We start from the raw sequence: 17,938 nt of genomic DNA on the forward strand, positions 1-17,938 counted from the left end.
CCATTTTCGCGCCTTTTTACCGCGACCGGTGCGCGCCGCGCGGTATTTGCGCCCGGAAAAAGGTTTCGCGACGCGGGACGCGTAAAATATTGCCGGCCGGAAACTGCGCGGGGTATTGCCGGTTATAAAAACAAACAACACTCGGTAACTTGGTATGGTACATGTACACACACGCACAGTCTTATACACACTAATGTGAATGTTATGTGTACAGATGGCATTGTTTAAAGAAACAAACATGGCGGATGGATTTTAATGTATTTTCTTTACATTAATGATATGTAGTATATGTAATAAGGTTTATAATATAATATTATCTTATTATAAAACAACAATAATTGAAAATTTGAACAAGTTAACACGAAGATTTCCGAAGTTTTACGAACATTACCGAACATAAGCATAAGCGTTTATACACAATGCCTATACATGTTGGTAATTGTACCACACGAATGGTTCCGAAAATTACCGAACCTAACCGAACTTCCCGAAGTTTTACAAACTTTACCAAAGTTTAATAACTTAACCGAACAAAAGCATGAGAATGTATTAACTATTTTTGTGCACGTTTGGTAAATGTAACTTTAAACATTAGTAAAGGTATACGCATAATTTGCATTAATTGTAATTTTATAACGAAATTAATTATATTATTTACACTAAGTATAACAATACTACCTGTATAGGATGTAACACGGTTTGTGGCGTGAAATATAATCTTGTACCCAAAGGCATTTAGTTTTGTAATCTCGTACCCAAAACCATTTAGTTTTGTAGTCTCGTACGCAGGTGCTTTTACATATTGTAAATTAGTAACAGTAATATTACATAACGTGTTGTAATTTGTAATTGTGGTATTATTTTTTATTAATTTGCTTCCGATGCAAACTCCTTATTTATTTATTTATGTAACCTTTCGTATGTTTTATTCTATCGTAATTATTTATATTCTCCTAATAAATTACTCGTAAGAGCAAATTTCATTTGTGAACTTGTGTTACGGGTTTAAAAATTCCTTTCTTAGTAAGGCTAGGAATTTCTTTTTTTTGTGCGTTGTGAGCAGTATAGTATATATAACGCATGGATGAAGAAACGTTATCAAATGTTCACTGGTAACCATACCTTCAACACGATATTTACTTACCGAATAAATTTATAGAAACATATATTTAAAGAAATACTAAAATATTATATTTAGAAAAGAGTATTAATATTAACTATATTGTTGCAGTTGTACATATATAAAGAAGATTTAAGAATAGCAGAGAGCGCAAGAGACAGCATAAAAAAACGTTAAAGGGAAAAAAGAACTGTTGTGAGACTTTCACCAGAGTTAGCAGATTAAATTAGAAGAAAATCGTAAGTCCATTTTTATTATACATACTTGATTATTTAAGATTGAATTTGATGCTTTTGAAAGAAATATTAAATGTTAATGAAACTTATACTTAATAGGTTATATATATATATATATATATATATATATATATATATATGCGTGTATTTGAATACAGCAATACAATTATTTAAACTTATTACATTTGTGTATAACGATTTTAGCGATCACATGTATTTATTATTTTTAGATCATATTTTTAAATATTTTTTCGGTTTACACCCATTAAGTGTTTTATTAAAAATTTTAATATTTTCACAGTATAACAGTTTTGATGATTTTTTCAAGATGAAAATTCTATTGTATATGCTGTATGTATTTGTTTGTTTATAAAATACTGAAAATTATTTTACATGTATTTTCAGATGGAATTCCTCGGCACATCCTCGGTAAACGAATTCAATGAAGTTGATGAAATTTACTTGGCGGGAGTGATTGAAGGACTCAATACAAAGGAACGCGTGTTGGAGACCTGGTGGAGAATTATGGATAAGCAGAGGCAGGGACTACGCGGCAGCGAAAGGTATGATACCTTGCTATCTGCTCTTTTTAATTTTTACCATGATAATCAAGCAGTTATATTACAATACACGATGTCTAGCGCTGACATCGTTGAATTGTTCGCACACGGATTTTTCCGTGAACAAATCATGTACCAGTGGGCACATGATAAATACGTCCATTTTAATTATTTTAATTGCACCCAAGGTGATAGGATAAATGCCGTAGAGGTAGCCGAATTTTGCAATTTTGGATCGCGTTTTATTTTGGTTAATAATAATAATAATGTGATGCCATCTGTTAATGAGAATTCCGTAACCTCGGTCCACCAAGAAAATGTAACCTTGGAAAACATACTTCAAGAAGAAGATTTCAATTTAATCGATGAGATTAATGAACATTTAGATAGTGACGCAGATGGTACGCATATGATTCAAAATTCCGCAGTTATAGTTAATCGAGACGAATTTGGAACATCTGATTATATGGAGACCTTATTGAATGAACTATGTGAAAATGGTCAAAATCCTGTGGATGTTGTAACTGAAGAAGAAATACAATCATCAAGTGTACAATGTTCACGGGATATTCGGGGTTACGGGATGCGGTCTCCACAGCCTAGCACATCCGGCTACGTTCCTATGGTTGATCGTAGTGATCAAAGAGATGTTCATAATACAGGGGAAGGTAACTTCGAAGTTGCACACGAAAGCAGAAAGAGTTTCACTAAGTTTAACTTAGTGGGACATGAAATTGCGGTAAGGCCAAGGGGAAATGAAGAAATCAGAAATCCTGCGGCCTATATTGAAAACTTAATGAACTTTGCATTAAATAATGTTCTTAATAATGCAAGACCTAATGATTTTGTTGGAATGTACATTGATTCCTCGAATAGTAAGGATAACAAAGCAGTGTATGTTCCATGGAGACGCCGCAAAGATATTTCTGCCAAGTTCATTTTATCTTCCATTACTAGAGTTTTAAATAGTAATGAAGACTTTCTTTTAGGTGATAATATCCTATTTCGTTTCCATATAGTAAATTCGATGTTTGGTGCTGGAAGAAGTCGAAGTAACAATTCCTCACTAAACAAATATTTACCCTTGAATGAATTTTTGGTACAACATTTGGTAGATCTTCCGGGAAGCGATACTGACAAACTTTGTTTACCTAAAAGTATCGCTTGGGGCATAGCAAAGCATACCGATACCCTTCGAAATTTGAGTCATTTAACAGATCAAAACCGTCATGAATTAAAGAGTAGAGCTATTGCCCTCTGTACACGTGCAGGTGTTAGCTTTAAAGGAAAAAATGGAATGGATTTTAATGATGTTGAACTATTTCAAAATCATTTGAGTCCAAATTATCAAATTATTATATATGAAAAAGTTCCCGAAACAAAGCGTGAATTTAGAGTACGTTACCCAGAAACAGGAGTGCAACAACCAGATTTAAAGGAAGCAAAACCAATTTATATCTATTATGATGAGAGGGGTAGTATTGGACATTTTCGTCCTATTAGAACAATTACTTCATTTCTAAGAAAGAGGAAGTATTGTTTAAATTGTTTAATGCCTTTTAATGGTCCAAATCGATCACATAAGTGTGAGTTAATGTGTTCATCTTGCGAACATGTGCATAAAGTGGACATTAACATGTATAAAATGAAATGTAATGCATGCAACAGATATTTTACTAGGGGTGAATGTTTTGACAATCACTTGAAAGGTAATAAAATTGGCAAGAGTGTGTGCGAATATGTTAAGGTCTGCACCAAGTGTAATGCAATCTATGATTTAAGAAGTCGGAAATCGGATCATGCATGTGGTGAATACTTCTGCAGTACTTGTCGTGAACATGTACAGGAAGGTCACTCATGTTATGTGAAGAAACTGAAACCAACTCATATCAAGATGTTTCTTTATATTGTTTATGATGTAGAGACCATGCTGAAACCTGAAAATGAACGTGGCGAACGGGAACATGTTGTATGCTTAGTGTGTCTTAGACACGTATGCCATGATTGTATAAACAAAGGCATTGATGAGCCATGCAGTACATGTGGCGATAAAAACGGTAACCGCTCGTTTTCTTTTAAAACCATAGACGAGTTTATTTCACACATATTACTAGATAGACCCGAATTTAATAAGGTTTGTGTAATTGCACATAATGCTTCACGCTTTGACAGCATTTTCTGTTTGAGATCTCTCATTGAGTCTCAGCATATTATTCCAAAAACCTTAATTCAGGGTCAGAAGATTTTTAGTATTTCTATTGATAAGAAAATCATTTTCAGGGATTCTTATCTTTTCCTCGGGGTCAAGTTGGCAAGACTCCCGAAGACATTAGGCCTTTCTGAAAATTTAAAGAAGGGAGATTTCCCATACCTGTTTAACACAGTAGAAAATCAAAATTATGTAGGACCCTATCCGAGAATAGAATACTATGACCCTGAATCGCGAAGTACTGAAGAAAGACAACGGTTGGAGGTATGGCACCAAGAACGTGTGCAACTGGGAGAGCAATTTAATTTGCAAAAGGATATGCTGGAGTACTGTGAAAACGATGTGAGAATTCTCACAGAAGGTGTTATCAAATTTAGTAATATTATAGAAGAGAAAACGGGTGGTTTACAATGTTTTCTTGTTTCGTCAACAATTGCAAGTTTAGCCATGCAAACATATCGAACATCATATCTTCCAGAAGAAAGTATCTCTATTATACCACCTTTGGGGTTCCATCATAAAACAAAAACAAGTAAGAAAGCAATGAAATGGCTAAAATATATGGAGCACCAGATGGGTATAGAAATTCAGCATGCTGGACGAAATGGAGAACAATCTTTTGGCAGGTATAATGTTGATGGTTACCATGCAGAGCTCAATGCTGTCTTTGAATTTATGGGTTGTTACTGGCATGCTTGTAAGACCTGTTTCCCGAATAATCGTAACGCGATAATAGATAACGCGCATGGTCCGTACAACACATTTGAAAAAAGGTATGAACACACGGAAATCCGTCGGAAATATTTCACAGAAATTCTCAAAATGAATTTGTATGAAATATGTGAGTGCTCTTGGGATGATAAAGTACGCACAGATGTAGACTTGCAAAAGTTCCTTAAAGAACATTGCAGTACTACCGACGACTTTCTTATTCCTAAGAGTTGCTACAACGGCGGACGAACAGAAGTTTTCCGTTCATATGTGAATTGTGCGGACGATGAAGAAATAAAATATTTTGATATCACATCGTTATATCCATGGGTAATGGCAAGGAAACCTCTTCCGGTGGGACCGCCTATGATACATAAGGGGCCGGTTTTCCCAGATGTGGGAAAAATTCATGGTATTGTAAAATGTACCGTATTGGCTCCAAAACAACTCTTTTTTCCTGTTTTGCCGTACGTAGCGCAAGGCCGTTTACTTTTCGGGCTTTGCAGGCTATGTATGGAAGAAGAACAAACTAATGACAATTGCACACATAGTGATTCTGAACGTGCATTAACTGGAACATTTTGTACACCAGAGCTTCACCGTGCTTTTGCAAACGGTTATAAGATCGTCAAAATTTATGAAATTTTTGAATTCGAACTAATGGGATCTGAAGATCGGAATTCACCTAGTTTATTCCGGGACTATGTGAATACGTTTCTTCAAATGAAGCAGGAAGCCTCAGGCTATCCTGCTTGGTGTAAAACTGAAGAAGACAAGGAAAAATACATTGACGATTATTATGCTCATGAAGGCATAAAATTAAATAAAGATAATATTAGGTCGAACCCTGGACTTAGACAATGCGCGAAGTTGTACCTCAATTCCTTATACGGAAAATGGGGGCAGCGCACAGATATGACGCAGTGTGTTATTGTTGATAGTGGGACAGAGTTTCATAGGTACCTTACCACACCGCGGTATGAGGTTCATAGTGTTATTCCAATTGGTGAAGATCATCTCATTCTCACATATAAAGACCTGGAAACTGAGAATGTACCTCTGGAATTTTCCAACGTCATACTTGCTGGTTTTATTACCTCATGGGCCAGGCTACAATTATTTGATTTACTTGTGACTGTAGGACCTAATGACGTAATTTATTGTGATACAGACAGTATTATGTTTACGTGTAAAAAAGATAGTGAACCTCCGTTGAAGCTTGGAAACTATTTGGGTGATCTGACTAATGAAATAGAACAAGGGTGGGAGTTTGTGACGTTTATAGGGTTAGGGCCAAAAAATTATAGTATGAGGCTTAAAAATGCCTCAGGGGAATTTCGTTATATTCACAAAATTCGGGGAATTTCACTAAATGATAGGACCTCTCAAAGAATAAACTTTGAGAGTTTCTATGGATTAGTAACAGGAGAAATTAATTCAACCATCATAGATAATCCAAATAGTATCGTGCGAAAACATGGTTTCAAAATCTTTTCACGTAATGAGACGAAAACACCAAGAGGTAAACAAAAAACGAAAACGAATTGACGATATACAAAATAACGGACCGATACCAAAAACTCGAAGTTTACCTCATGGTTTTGTAGAATAATTTTAGCTTGGCTTATAAGTGATTGATTTTATTTATTTTTAACAGAACAATAGTAGACTATCACTATTTATTTATTTATTCCATCGTTTCCTGTGCAAACTCATAAATTCTAGACCAAAGTATACTCATAACAACAGCTAAGCTGTGATTTTAGTCATTTCAAGTTTTAATATTTATTTTTTAACTTATTCTTAATTTATTTTTAATTTATTTTTGTTAATTGTGTGAGTGTGTTAATGATTGTATATATAAAGTATGGTATCTGTTGTGTGCATTCATTTTAATACAAGATGTTAAAGTTTCAACATCCATCAACCATTTTAATTGCTGGTCCTTCACGTGCAGGTAAAACATGTTTTGTAAATCGTTTATTAAATGAACGCGATCAAATGTTTACTATGAAATTTAATGAAATTGTATGGTGTTACGGTGCAGTCATTCCAAATTTGGATGCAACTGCACAAATTCGCTACGTAGAGGGAATTCCAGACATGAATAATTTTGAAATACAAGAAAATTCATTATTAATATTAGATGATTTAATGTCTGAAACCAATGGTGATGTTGCAAACTTATTTACAAAATATGCACATCATAAAAAATTAACAGTAATATTTATTGTTCAAAATTTATTTCCAAAAGGAAAACATGCTCGTGATATAAGTTTAAATGCACATTATATTATAGTATTTAAAAATCCTCGTGATAAATTACAAATACAATATTTAGCAAGACAAATTATGCCACGATATAGTAAACAAGTTGTGAATGTGTTCGAAGATGTAACACGTGAACCTCACACTTATTTGTTATTTGACTTAACTCAGAAAACAAATGATGCATTACGATTACGTACAAATATTTTTCCTAATGAAACATTGCATGTATATGCAAATGTAAAAGACAGTAATTCAGTCGTTTACGTTTAGTTTAGTTCAAGATGTTGAAGGTGAAACAACACATTGATACTCTCCGCGCTTTATGCAAATGCAAAAGCGCAAAGCGAAAACAAATTATACGACATGCATCTGGTGATTTAATACGTACTATTTCACAAGTTGCTAAAAACACAATAAAAGGAAATATTCCATTGAATTCGCGTCAGAAGCAACGTTTACGTAGACATAAAAAGATCTTGCGAGCTTTATCTGCACAACGTACAGCAATTAATAAGAAAAGGAAAATTTTATTACAAAAAGGTGGGGCATTTTTACCATTAATTTTAGGACCATTACTTGGTGCAGTAGCAAGTAGTTTGTTTGGAAGATAACTATGTCTGAATTTCGTAAAATGATATTAGTTCCTGATAATGCAATGCATCAAATGCATGCAAATATAAAATCAATAGATTCACATCAATCACGATTAGATGAAGAAATGAATAATATTTTACAACGTCGTAATCTTAGTGTTGATGAAAAATGGAAATTGTATCAAGAAGCATTACAACAGTATTTAAATTATACTTCATCTGTTTCACAAAATCCTATCACATTACCTATTATTGAAAAAGATGTTGTTGAAACATCATCAGCTGAAGAAAAGAATAATTCTATTTTACCCTTTGTATCGGACATTTTACATTCAGTACCGAAAACACAACGAAGGAAAACATCTATTATTAAAACAGTTAACAAGTTCTGATAAAATTCATTGGGATCAAACGGGAACAGTACGTATTCAAGGAAAAATAATACCAGGATCTAATATTATCGATTTAGTAAATGATGTTGTTCGTACACGTAAATATTCTAGAAATCCCATAGGTATTCATGAATTTAAAAGTTTATTAGATGATATTAATGTACCACGGGAATTTATTTCCACACCTATAGTTAAATCACATAGCAAAGTTAAAAAATCAAAAAGTCCAACAATCGTAGCAAATATATTTAAAAATTGGAAAGATTATAAAATGTAAAAATGGTAAAATTGTCAAAATTATATTATGATTATACGAATCCTGCTTCCTTATCAAGTATTAAAACACTACAAAGAAAAACAAATTTATCGAAAAAGAAAATTAAAGATTGGTTAGCATCTCAAGATGCGTATACATTACATGCACCAGCACGTAAAGTGTTTGAACGTAAACAATATTATGTTAGTGCACCAAATGAAACATTACAAATGGATTTAGCAGATATGCAAAATATTGCAAAGTATAACAAAAATTATAAGTATATATTATGTTGTATAGATATTTTTTCTCGGTACGCGTATTGTCTTCCCTTAAAAACAAAAACAGGTCCTGAAATGGCAAAAGCAATCAGAAAAATTTTAAAAAATTTTAAACTTCCTGTGTTTAATGTACAAACTGATTTAGGTACAGAATTTTATAATCGTTATGTAAAACGAATATTTAAAGAATATGAAATTAATCATTATAGTGTACATTCAGAAATTAAATGTGCATTAGCAGAACGATTTATAAGAACACTAAAAGAAAAATTGTATCGTTATTTTACTGCTAAGAATACATATCGTTATATAGATGTGTTAGAGCAAATTGTAAAAAATTATAATCACACGTATCATAGTAGTATTAAAATGGCACCTGCAGATGTAACTCATTCTAATGTTGATCAAGTTTGGAATACATTGTACGGTGATAAAATGAATAAAAAGAAAATAACATGTAAATTTCACCCGGGTGATTATGTACGTGTTAGTAAATATAAGCATAAGTTAGAAAAGGGATATTTACCAAAATGGTCTCAAGAAATATTTATCGTTGATAAATGTATTCCGACAAATCCTATTACATATAAATTAAAAGATTGGAATGATGAAGAAATTAAAGGTATATTTTATACACAAGAATTACAAAAAATAAATGTGAATTCAAACAAGACATATTTAATCGAAAAAGTATTAAAACGAAAGAAAGGTATGATGTATGTAAAATGGTTAGGATATCCGTCAAGTATGAATTCATGGATTAAAACAATTTCTGTTCAGTCTTCATAATGACTTCAATGATAAAACATGATTTCTATGTTACTCTTCCTTCAAATGCAAGTACTGAAATTTTTAGTAATAATACAACTTCTTCATTTATAGTAAAGCTAGCAGAACCTATTCACTTAAGTGAGGGAGAATGGTATGTTGCATTAACACAGCTTAATGTACCTTTTAGTTTTTATAATGTTCGTCAAAAGGAAAAAATTGAAATAGAAGCCGTAATTAATGATGAAGTTCAAATTGCAACCATTAATATTACACCAGGATACTATACTTCTATTACATCCATTTTAGATATGATTCCTGAACACTTGCGCTTGTTAAAATATTATAAAAATAAAAATCAAGTTGGAATTAAACATTCTTTAAAATTAAAAGATTTTTTTTTTCTCATTCGAATGACACAGGGATTACAACATTTACTTGGATATATAAATGAAAATACAACTGCGTTTACAGATATTGTTTTTCTAAAACCTGCTAATGTAGAAGTACCACAAATAACACGTGCAAACTTTTTATGCAATTTAGATTACAATATACCAAACATTCTTAATGTTTGTGTTGATATTGTAAAGCAACAAGAAGATATTGGACCATTACTTCGTAAAGTTAGTGCATATAATATTGAGCATGGAAATGTAAAATGTTTTCTATTTCACACACCACAATACGCTAAAGTTGTAAAATCTTATTTTAACACAATTGAAGTAAACTTAAAAGATGAGCACGGTTTAAAATTGCCATTTGAATTTGGAACTTCAAACTTGACACTTCACTTTAAACGAAAATGATTTCTGAAAGTATAGATGATAGTTTTTACATTACACTTGTATCAAACGCTAGTACTGATGTATATCCTACAAATAGTCCATCACATTTCATAAATCAACTAAAAAATAATATTCAATTATCAGAAACCGATTGGTATGTAGGATTAAGTGAATTGCATGTTCCTTTAACATGCTATAATGTTAACGATGGGGAAAATGTGATATAAAATAAAAAATGAAGAAGCACAAAAAAGTAAAATTGTCAGTGGATATTACCACTCCGCACATCATATCGTTGATGAATTAAATAAAATAACAAAAGAGATAAAATTTTCTGTATCAAATATTGTACAAGTAGATTGTACTAATCGTGTTGAAGGAGCATTATTATCACCAACATTAGCATTACAATTAGGACTTCGTAAACATAAAGATCTTGTTTTCTATAGACGTGGAATTAAACAACCATATGTTGATATTGGTTACCCACATCAAATATTTATTTACACTGATATCATACAATATCAGTTTTTAGGTGATACAAAAGCCCCATTATTACGTATTGCAACAATATCAGATGTTAAATATGGTAAAGTGGATACAATAACATTTCAAGATATTCATTATCTACCACTTGCAAAGTTTTCATTTAACAGTATTGAAATACTATTAAAAGATCATGCAGGACGAAATTTGCCATTTCGTTCTGGGACACTAAGTGTTACACTTCATTTTAAGCGCTCTCCTAATAAAAATTAATTAATTTTATTCAGAATGAAATTTAGAAGACATTACGGACATGGTATCCCATACTTTTCAGGACCTGTATATCAACGGGGACATGGTATAGGTAGTTTCTTCCAAGGATTATTTCGTTTTGCATTACCATTTCTTAAACAGAGTGCAAAAACTTTAGGTCGACAGGCATTACAAACGGGAATACAAGTAGCGGGGGATGTATTAGAAGATAAACCATTTAAACAATCTGTTCGTGCACGTGTAAAAGAAGCTGGTGAAACATTAAAGACAAAAGCTGTTAACAAAGTTGGTCAGTTATTAACTGGAAGTGGTAAGAGACGGCCACGCAGGCGTAAAGCTCCAGCAATCGTTCGTTTTGGGCCTCCAACTAAACGTAAGCGTACTAACAAAAGCAAAAGCAAAAGAAAAGTAAAAAGAAAAATAAGTCGTGTTACAGATATATTTTCATAATGGCACTACTTAATTCAAGCAGTGTGGAATGCTGTACCAACGATTTCGATTTATTTAGTACTCCAATGACGCAAACTGCAATTGAATCTTGCTTTAATGCTGAATATCGACCAATTTCAACATTAAGTTCTGATGGACCTATTGAATTTTTTATTCCCGGTGAAACAGGAGAATTTATTCATACTGCATATCTTTATCTTTACGTACGTTGTAAAATTACAAAACCTGATGGCACAGCATTAGCTGACACCGATATTGTAGCACCAACAAATAATTTCCTACATTCATTATTTAGTCAAATTGACATTTCATTAAATGATAAATTAATTACTTCTTCATCAGGATTTTATCCTTATCGTGCATACCTTGAAACATTATTAAATTATTCCCGTGATGCTTCTGATACACATTTGAAATTAGGTATGTGGTATAAAGATACCGCTAAGCAATTTGATACAATTGGTAATGCTAATGTAGGTTTTCAACAACGTGCTAATTATATTAAAAATAGTAAATCGTTTGAAATGTATGGGCGTCTGTATACAGATATTGCTGGATTACCAAGAGCACTTGTAAATAAAGTAGGTCTTCGTATAAAATTACATCGCAGTAAAGATGCTTTTTGTTTAATGTCACCTGTAAATACTTTTTATAAAGTTAAACTTGAAGATGTTACTCTACATATACGCCGCATTGATGTTGCACCTCATTTGGCAATGGAAATCAATACTAATATGAATCATGAAACAACAAAATATCCCCTTACAAGAGTTCAAACAAGATCGTATACTATTCCTGCAAACGTTAATTCATACAATCTTGATAATATTTTTCTGGGTAACGTACCTAAAGGTCTCGTTATCGGATTTGTTTCCAATTCGGCATTTAATGGAAAATCTGAACTAAATCCATTTCATTTTCAACACTTTAACGTTAACAAACTGCAACTACAGGTTGGATCGAAATCTTTTCCTCCCAGTCCCCTCACCCCCAATTTTGAAAACAATTTGTACCTTCTAAGTTACCATTCTCTGTTTTCTGGTACTGGTTTATATTATAAAGATAATGCACATACTATTACTCCTGAAGAATATCCACACGGTTATACTCTTTATGCATTTATTCTATCACCTACAGCAACATTAGATGATTGTACGTGGGACCTTGTGCGTGATGCACCTGTAAATGTTAAAGTTTCCTTTTCTGAAAATTTAACTGAACCTATAACATGTATTGTATACGCCCAGTTCGATTCTTTAATTCAAATTGATAAAGATAGAAATATATATACTGATAATACTTTTTAAAAGTATCATTTTAATAAAAGAAGTATAGGAGGTCACTTCTAAGCATATGAATTACATGTGCCCTTCTGGTACAAACATTGTATATTGTAATATTTTTGCTTGATTATTCAAAGAGTTGCAAGGTATCATACTATGAAGTGTCTTAAAAGTATTTTTTATGCGTTAGCACCATTTATCGTTATTGGAAAAGTTATAAAAAAATCTGTCAATAATATTATGAGCATGCTATTTCGTTTTATGAGAATATTCCATATACCCCACTAGGTCTTCCAACATATACGCGTATAAAGTAATGTAAAGTGAAGTGAAGTGATGTGAATTTAAAAAACAAAAGTTATGTACACGGATGATTTAATAAAAGTGTTACTTCGTGATAAACTTACTGGTGCAAATGTGCATGGTATTTATTCTATTGATAGAATACCAAAAACTGTACAACCACCGGCTGGACTTATTATAAATTTAAGCAATTCATCTTCAGGTGGCACGCATTGGGTGTGCGTATTCATTGATGAAAATCAAAGAGGGTACTATTTCGATAGCCTAGCTTTACCATTTCCAAAAGAAATAAAAACTTTTTTAAATAAAAATTGTAAAATATATTTTACAAATAGTTCCGCATATCAAGATGATAATTCAATCTTGTGTGGGCAATTTGTGTTGTACTTTCTGCATCATATTGTACGAAAGAAAAGCTTTCAAGAATGTTTAAATTTATTCAGAAAAAATAATCTTAAACAAAATGATAAAATTGTATTCAATCATGTAACCAATATAATGAAAAAGAAAAAAGTAGAATAGCTTAATAAAATTTTTATTTACAATTTAAAATCTTGTATTTTTATTTACAAGAACATATCATTTCCTTTTTACAACTTTGCAAATGCATTAGTTAATGTTATAGTACGTTGAAACTTCCACCAATAACATAATTGTTGTGCATTACGAAATGCACATCCTGACTTTTTATCAAGTTTAATATTTTGTTCATGAAAAGTACAATAATCATTAAATACGTTTGCATGTAATGTGCTTAATGGTGGACACTGTTTACTTTCCAAATCAATAACATTAGCTAGTGCAAAAATGTTTTTAATCCAAAGTGTTTTTTCTGCACCTTTACAATAAAAGGTTGCATCTTGTTTACAAAGTTGATATATAAGGTTACGTATGTGTGATACAGTATAACCGCATTTATCATTCCAAATTAATCCGTGTAGGTTTAATGTTAACCATTCAATTTGTTTTTGACATCCTAACGGAAGTATATTGTATTCTACTGGCGATTTTATTAAACAATGCAAATTTACTGTATCATCACACGCAGTTAAACAAAATTCACGTATAATAAATTCATGATTTGAAATCTTAAAACCTTGTATATCAATAATATATTCATTAACACATGGTGAAATTTTATGTTTACGTTCTAAGAAAAAAGGTATAATTTGTCCAACAAATTCAGTGTTCTTTAAACAATCACGCATTTTGCGTATAAAGTTTATACTTGAAATTTCACTATGGTGTTCTTCAAACACTTCAAATAAATCAATAAGAGTTATATCGTTGGATAAATATTCTACAGCAAAAGTTCCTACATCATGAAGAAATAAACAATCATGTTCAAGATGTAGCAAACATTGTTCACAAAAAATATTGTTTAAACGTAAGTATAAACTTATAGTTTTTAAAACACAAACTTCACTAATATTTTCTTCACTACATAATACACATACACTGATATCGGAAAACATTTTGCACAGTATGTTTTCTTAACACACTTCACTATACGCATTCGATCTGTCTTTCTCAAGTAAAATACGCAAAAGATCTTCTCTTGCATTCACATCAATTGTTAGTTCCCCATATGTAATATTAAAATAGTCTCTTGTTAATGGTCCAATAGTGTGTGTTTCTCCATAAATGTTAAACAGTTCGTCCTGTACACGTGGAGTCGTCAGCACATACCAAACACGTAATCGTAAAATATCGTCATCACAATAAAAACATTCATGAGTCCAATGAAATGTATCATTCCAATAACATGCATAGCATATCAAATAATCATTTGGATTCCATTTCACAATACTGTTTCTAATACAGTTCACATCCACGTAGTTAACACAACATTCACACTTCCACCCTAATTCTGCTGAAGCAGGTGAAGGTGGCGGCGTACCCACATTTGTTACCAGGCCTTCGTCTGATTCCGCCTCAGAATCCACGTTATCCTCCGAAAACTCGTACACCTCACCATCGGGTAAATCATTTGTCTCTTCACTATCAGATGATAAACATGGGTAAACTTCTACATTATCATTTTCATATCTTTCTAATTGTGTTTCGTTAAATGATGAATCGGGAGAATTTAGATAGTCCTCTATTTTTACTTTCTTTTTACAAAAAGTATCATTCTCATCGTCTAACTTACGCTTCTCAACATTGTCTTCAACAAACTGATTGTTCTCCATCGCTAACAAAACTATACATATAATTTTTTAGAAATCAATATTTAAATAAAAAAATCAAATGACGTCACGCGCTCGCGCCCGCACACGCGGGTGTTTTCCGGTCGCGCACGCCTCCGCGCACCTTCCCGCGCCCGCCCCGCGCCGCGCCGCGTTTCCGCCCTCGGCTGCAATGTTCTAACATTTTTCTGAAAATTATTATTTTTTCATAAACATCCCAACTGGAAAACCATCGTTTACATATTATCTTCCCACGGTATCAACATCTGGTACTATTCTTTCTTTCTTGTTGTTTACAATTCGTTTTTTTTTTCGCAACAAACCTTTTCCCAAACCACCCTACAAAATCTTTTTAAAAACATACAGCTGCATAGCCTTGTATATACAATTTCTCTTTTGTTTACTATTTAACATATGTACAATAACAACAAACCTTTTTTCACACACCACACCGCCAAAATCTTTTTAAACGCAAACAAGTGTATAGCATTATATGCTTCATTTCTCTTTTATCCTTCTCACCAATTATTCTTTTTTAAAAAACATACAGCTGCATAGCGTTGTATATACAATTTCTCTTTTATCCTCTATTATCCTTTTGTTTTCTTTTGTATTTCTTTAAACATGTTGTATGCTTCATTTCTCTTTTATCCTTCTCACCAATTATTCTTTTAAAAACATACAGCTGCATAGCGTTCTATATACAATTTCTCTTTTATCCTCTATTAACCTTTTGTTTTCTTTTGTATTTCTTTAAACATGTTGTATGCTTCATTTCTCTTTTATCCTTTTGTTTACATGCCGTCAAAGAATTCTATACACCTTCTCACCCCCTCCAACCCATGTTTTTCTTTCGTCTCATATTGTAGCCCCTCCCCCTACTACCACCATTCTCTTTTGTTCTCTTTTGTTTACGTTCTATTATGTTTACCTCCCCTTTTCTCCTATAAGTTTAACATGGGGTCCGATATGCGCATAGGACTACTCATTCATTCCTCATCAACTCCGTCTCCTGTAGCCTTGCCGGCATAAACGTGGGACGTAAAACTCAAGAATTTCATTTTTACCCTTTAGTTTAACCGGCATAACCGTGGGACGTAAAACTTAGATTTCAAGTTTTAAATTCCTTAATATGAGAGCTCGTGAGATGCTCTATTTAGCCATACATTTTGAACCTCTTCTTTTTCCTTATGATACACATTTTAATCAAAGTAACATGACAAAAAATCCAGAGTGACACGAGCTTTTCAGCGTAGTCCTAATAGGATCTGTTCGTCTCCAACCATCCACTTTACACGCTAATCTTAGAACCGTTTGACATCTTACGAGTATTTCAAGTCCTGTCCCTATAAAAGGCAAATATACCACTGACTGCCAAACCGTCGATCGCGAGCTACTAGTAGCTCGCTTGGACATTTTCGGTAGATCAGTTAACGCTCCGGTTGGCTAACCTTAATTCCTCCACTGAGCTGACGCTAACGACAGGGTCCGCTGACAACAATAAGTGCTTGTTTCTTCCGTGCAACTGCCATTGTCAGTCTCATCTCACAGTTCTTCGTATGTGTGGGGTTTTGCACGTTTTTCGTGTGTGTGCGAGCCATTTGCTAACTTGGTTAGTTTAATTTTATATTTCCAAAAAAAAAAAAAAAAAAGTTTATAGGCATTAAACGTGTTTTTTTTTTTTAAAAAAAGATGGTAGTTCCTTTGGTTGGTAGCTCAGAGTAGAATTTAAAAACGGTACGGTAGCTCAGAAGCTTCGTAAGTTCGGCGACCACTGAAATAGACCAACGACTCCTTCCTAGTTACCTGAATCACTAGCTTGAATTTTACAGGGAATTGTTGTAAAATAATAATAAATAAGAAACACCGCTATTCCTTTGTAGTGAGACGTCAGTGGTAGTAGACTGTATCCTTCAAAAACCTCATAGGAAAAGTAATCTCATGGTGTTAAATCAGGAGACCGTGAAGGCTATTCAGCGTCTCCTAAAGGAGTGAGTCCCTTCATTAAAAATAAGGAAATACGTGTTCCAGCATTTTCAAAGCTTTACTTCTAAGGAGAATAAGCATATCGTTTTTCTAATATACACATTTCTCTTTCTTTATTTAGAAAATTCCGAATGTAAAAATTCACTTAAGTTGGAAGTGTGAAATTCGGCATATAGGCTGTTAATTAAAAGTAATGAATTATGTTTCACTGTTTTAAAAAAGCTCCTAAGGGAGTCATTGCTATCCAGATTTCCTTTTCTTCCCTTTATTTTGAAAGTGCTAAATGTAAGGATTCGTTTAACACGAAAGTGTATAAATTTGGGAAATAATTCTCGAAATAAAAATAAGGAAATATGTATTTCATTGCGTGTAAAAATTCCGCTTTAAGCATCTGAAGTAACTCATTTCAGTAATATCCAAATTTCCTTTTCTTTATTCAGAAAATGATCAACTTAAGGATGTTCCAATTGGAAGTGTAACATTTGGTGTATAAACTCTTTAATTAAAAGTAAGGGAATTGTTTTCTCCTTAAGTACGAAAAGAGGAAAATTTATAAATAGTAAAATTCCTCTGTGTTTATTCCGAAAGTGCTCAATATTAGGATTTGCTTAAGTTGGTATGGTCTTCCACAATCTATTTATTAAAAATTCCTGATTTAGCATTTAAAAAAAAAAGTCGTGTTTGGAGGCGAAAAGAAGTTTCTGCAATATTCAAATCTTCAATTTTATATTTATTACGTCTTCCTGTACCTAGAAATGACAGTTTTGTTAGTATTGATAAAAT

General features: G+C 32.6%; 2 protein-coding genes across 5 annotated transcripts in view; both read left to right on the forward strand.

Moving 5' to 3' along the window:
- bsk (mitogen-activated protein kinase dJNK) overlaps window positions 1–17,938 on the forward strand; it is a 441,364-nt gene that overhangs the window by 204,754 nt on the left and 218,672 nt on the right. The gene's annotated exons all lie outside the window — the stretch shown is intronic.
- Window positions 1,230–8,187, forward strand: LOC145686408 (uncharacterized). The gene is made up of 2 exons (XM_081759698.1): window positions 1,230–1,359; window positions 1,762–8,187. Exon 2 carries the CDS (start codon window positions 1,762–1,764, stop codon window positions 6,382–6,384), a length of 4,623 nt encoding a protein of 1,540 aa, XP_081615824.1. The 5' UTR covers window positions 1,230–1,359; the 3' UTR covers window positions 6,385–8,187.

The sequence above is a fragment of the Thermobia domestica genome, chromosome 5, assembly GCF_964235325.1.
Source record: "Thermobia domestica chromosome 5, izTheDome1.hap1.1, whole genome shotgun sequence".
Classification (NCBI taxonomy): Eukaryota; Metazoa; Arthropoda; class Insecta; order Zygentoma; family Lepismatidae; genus Thermobia; species Thermobia domestica.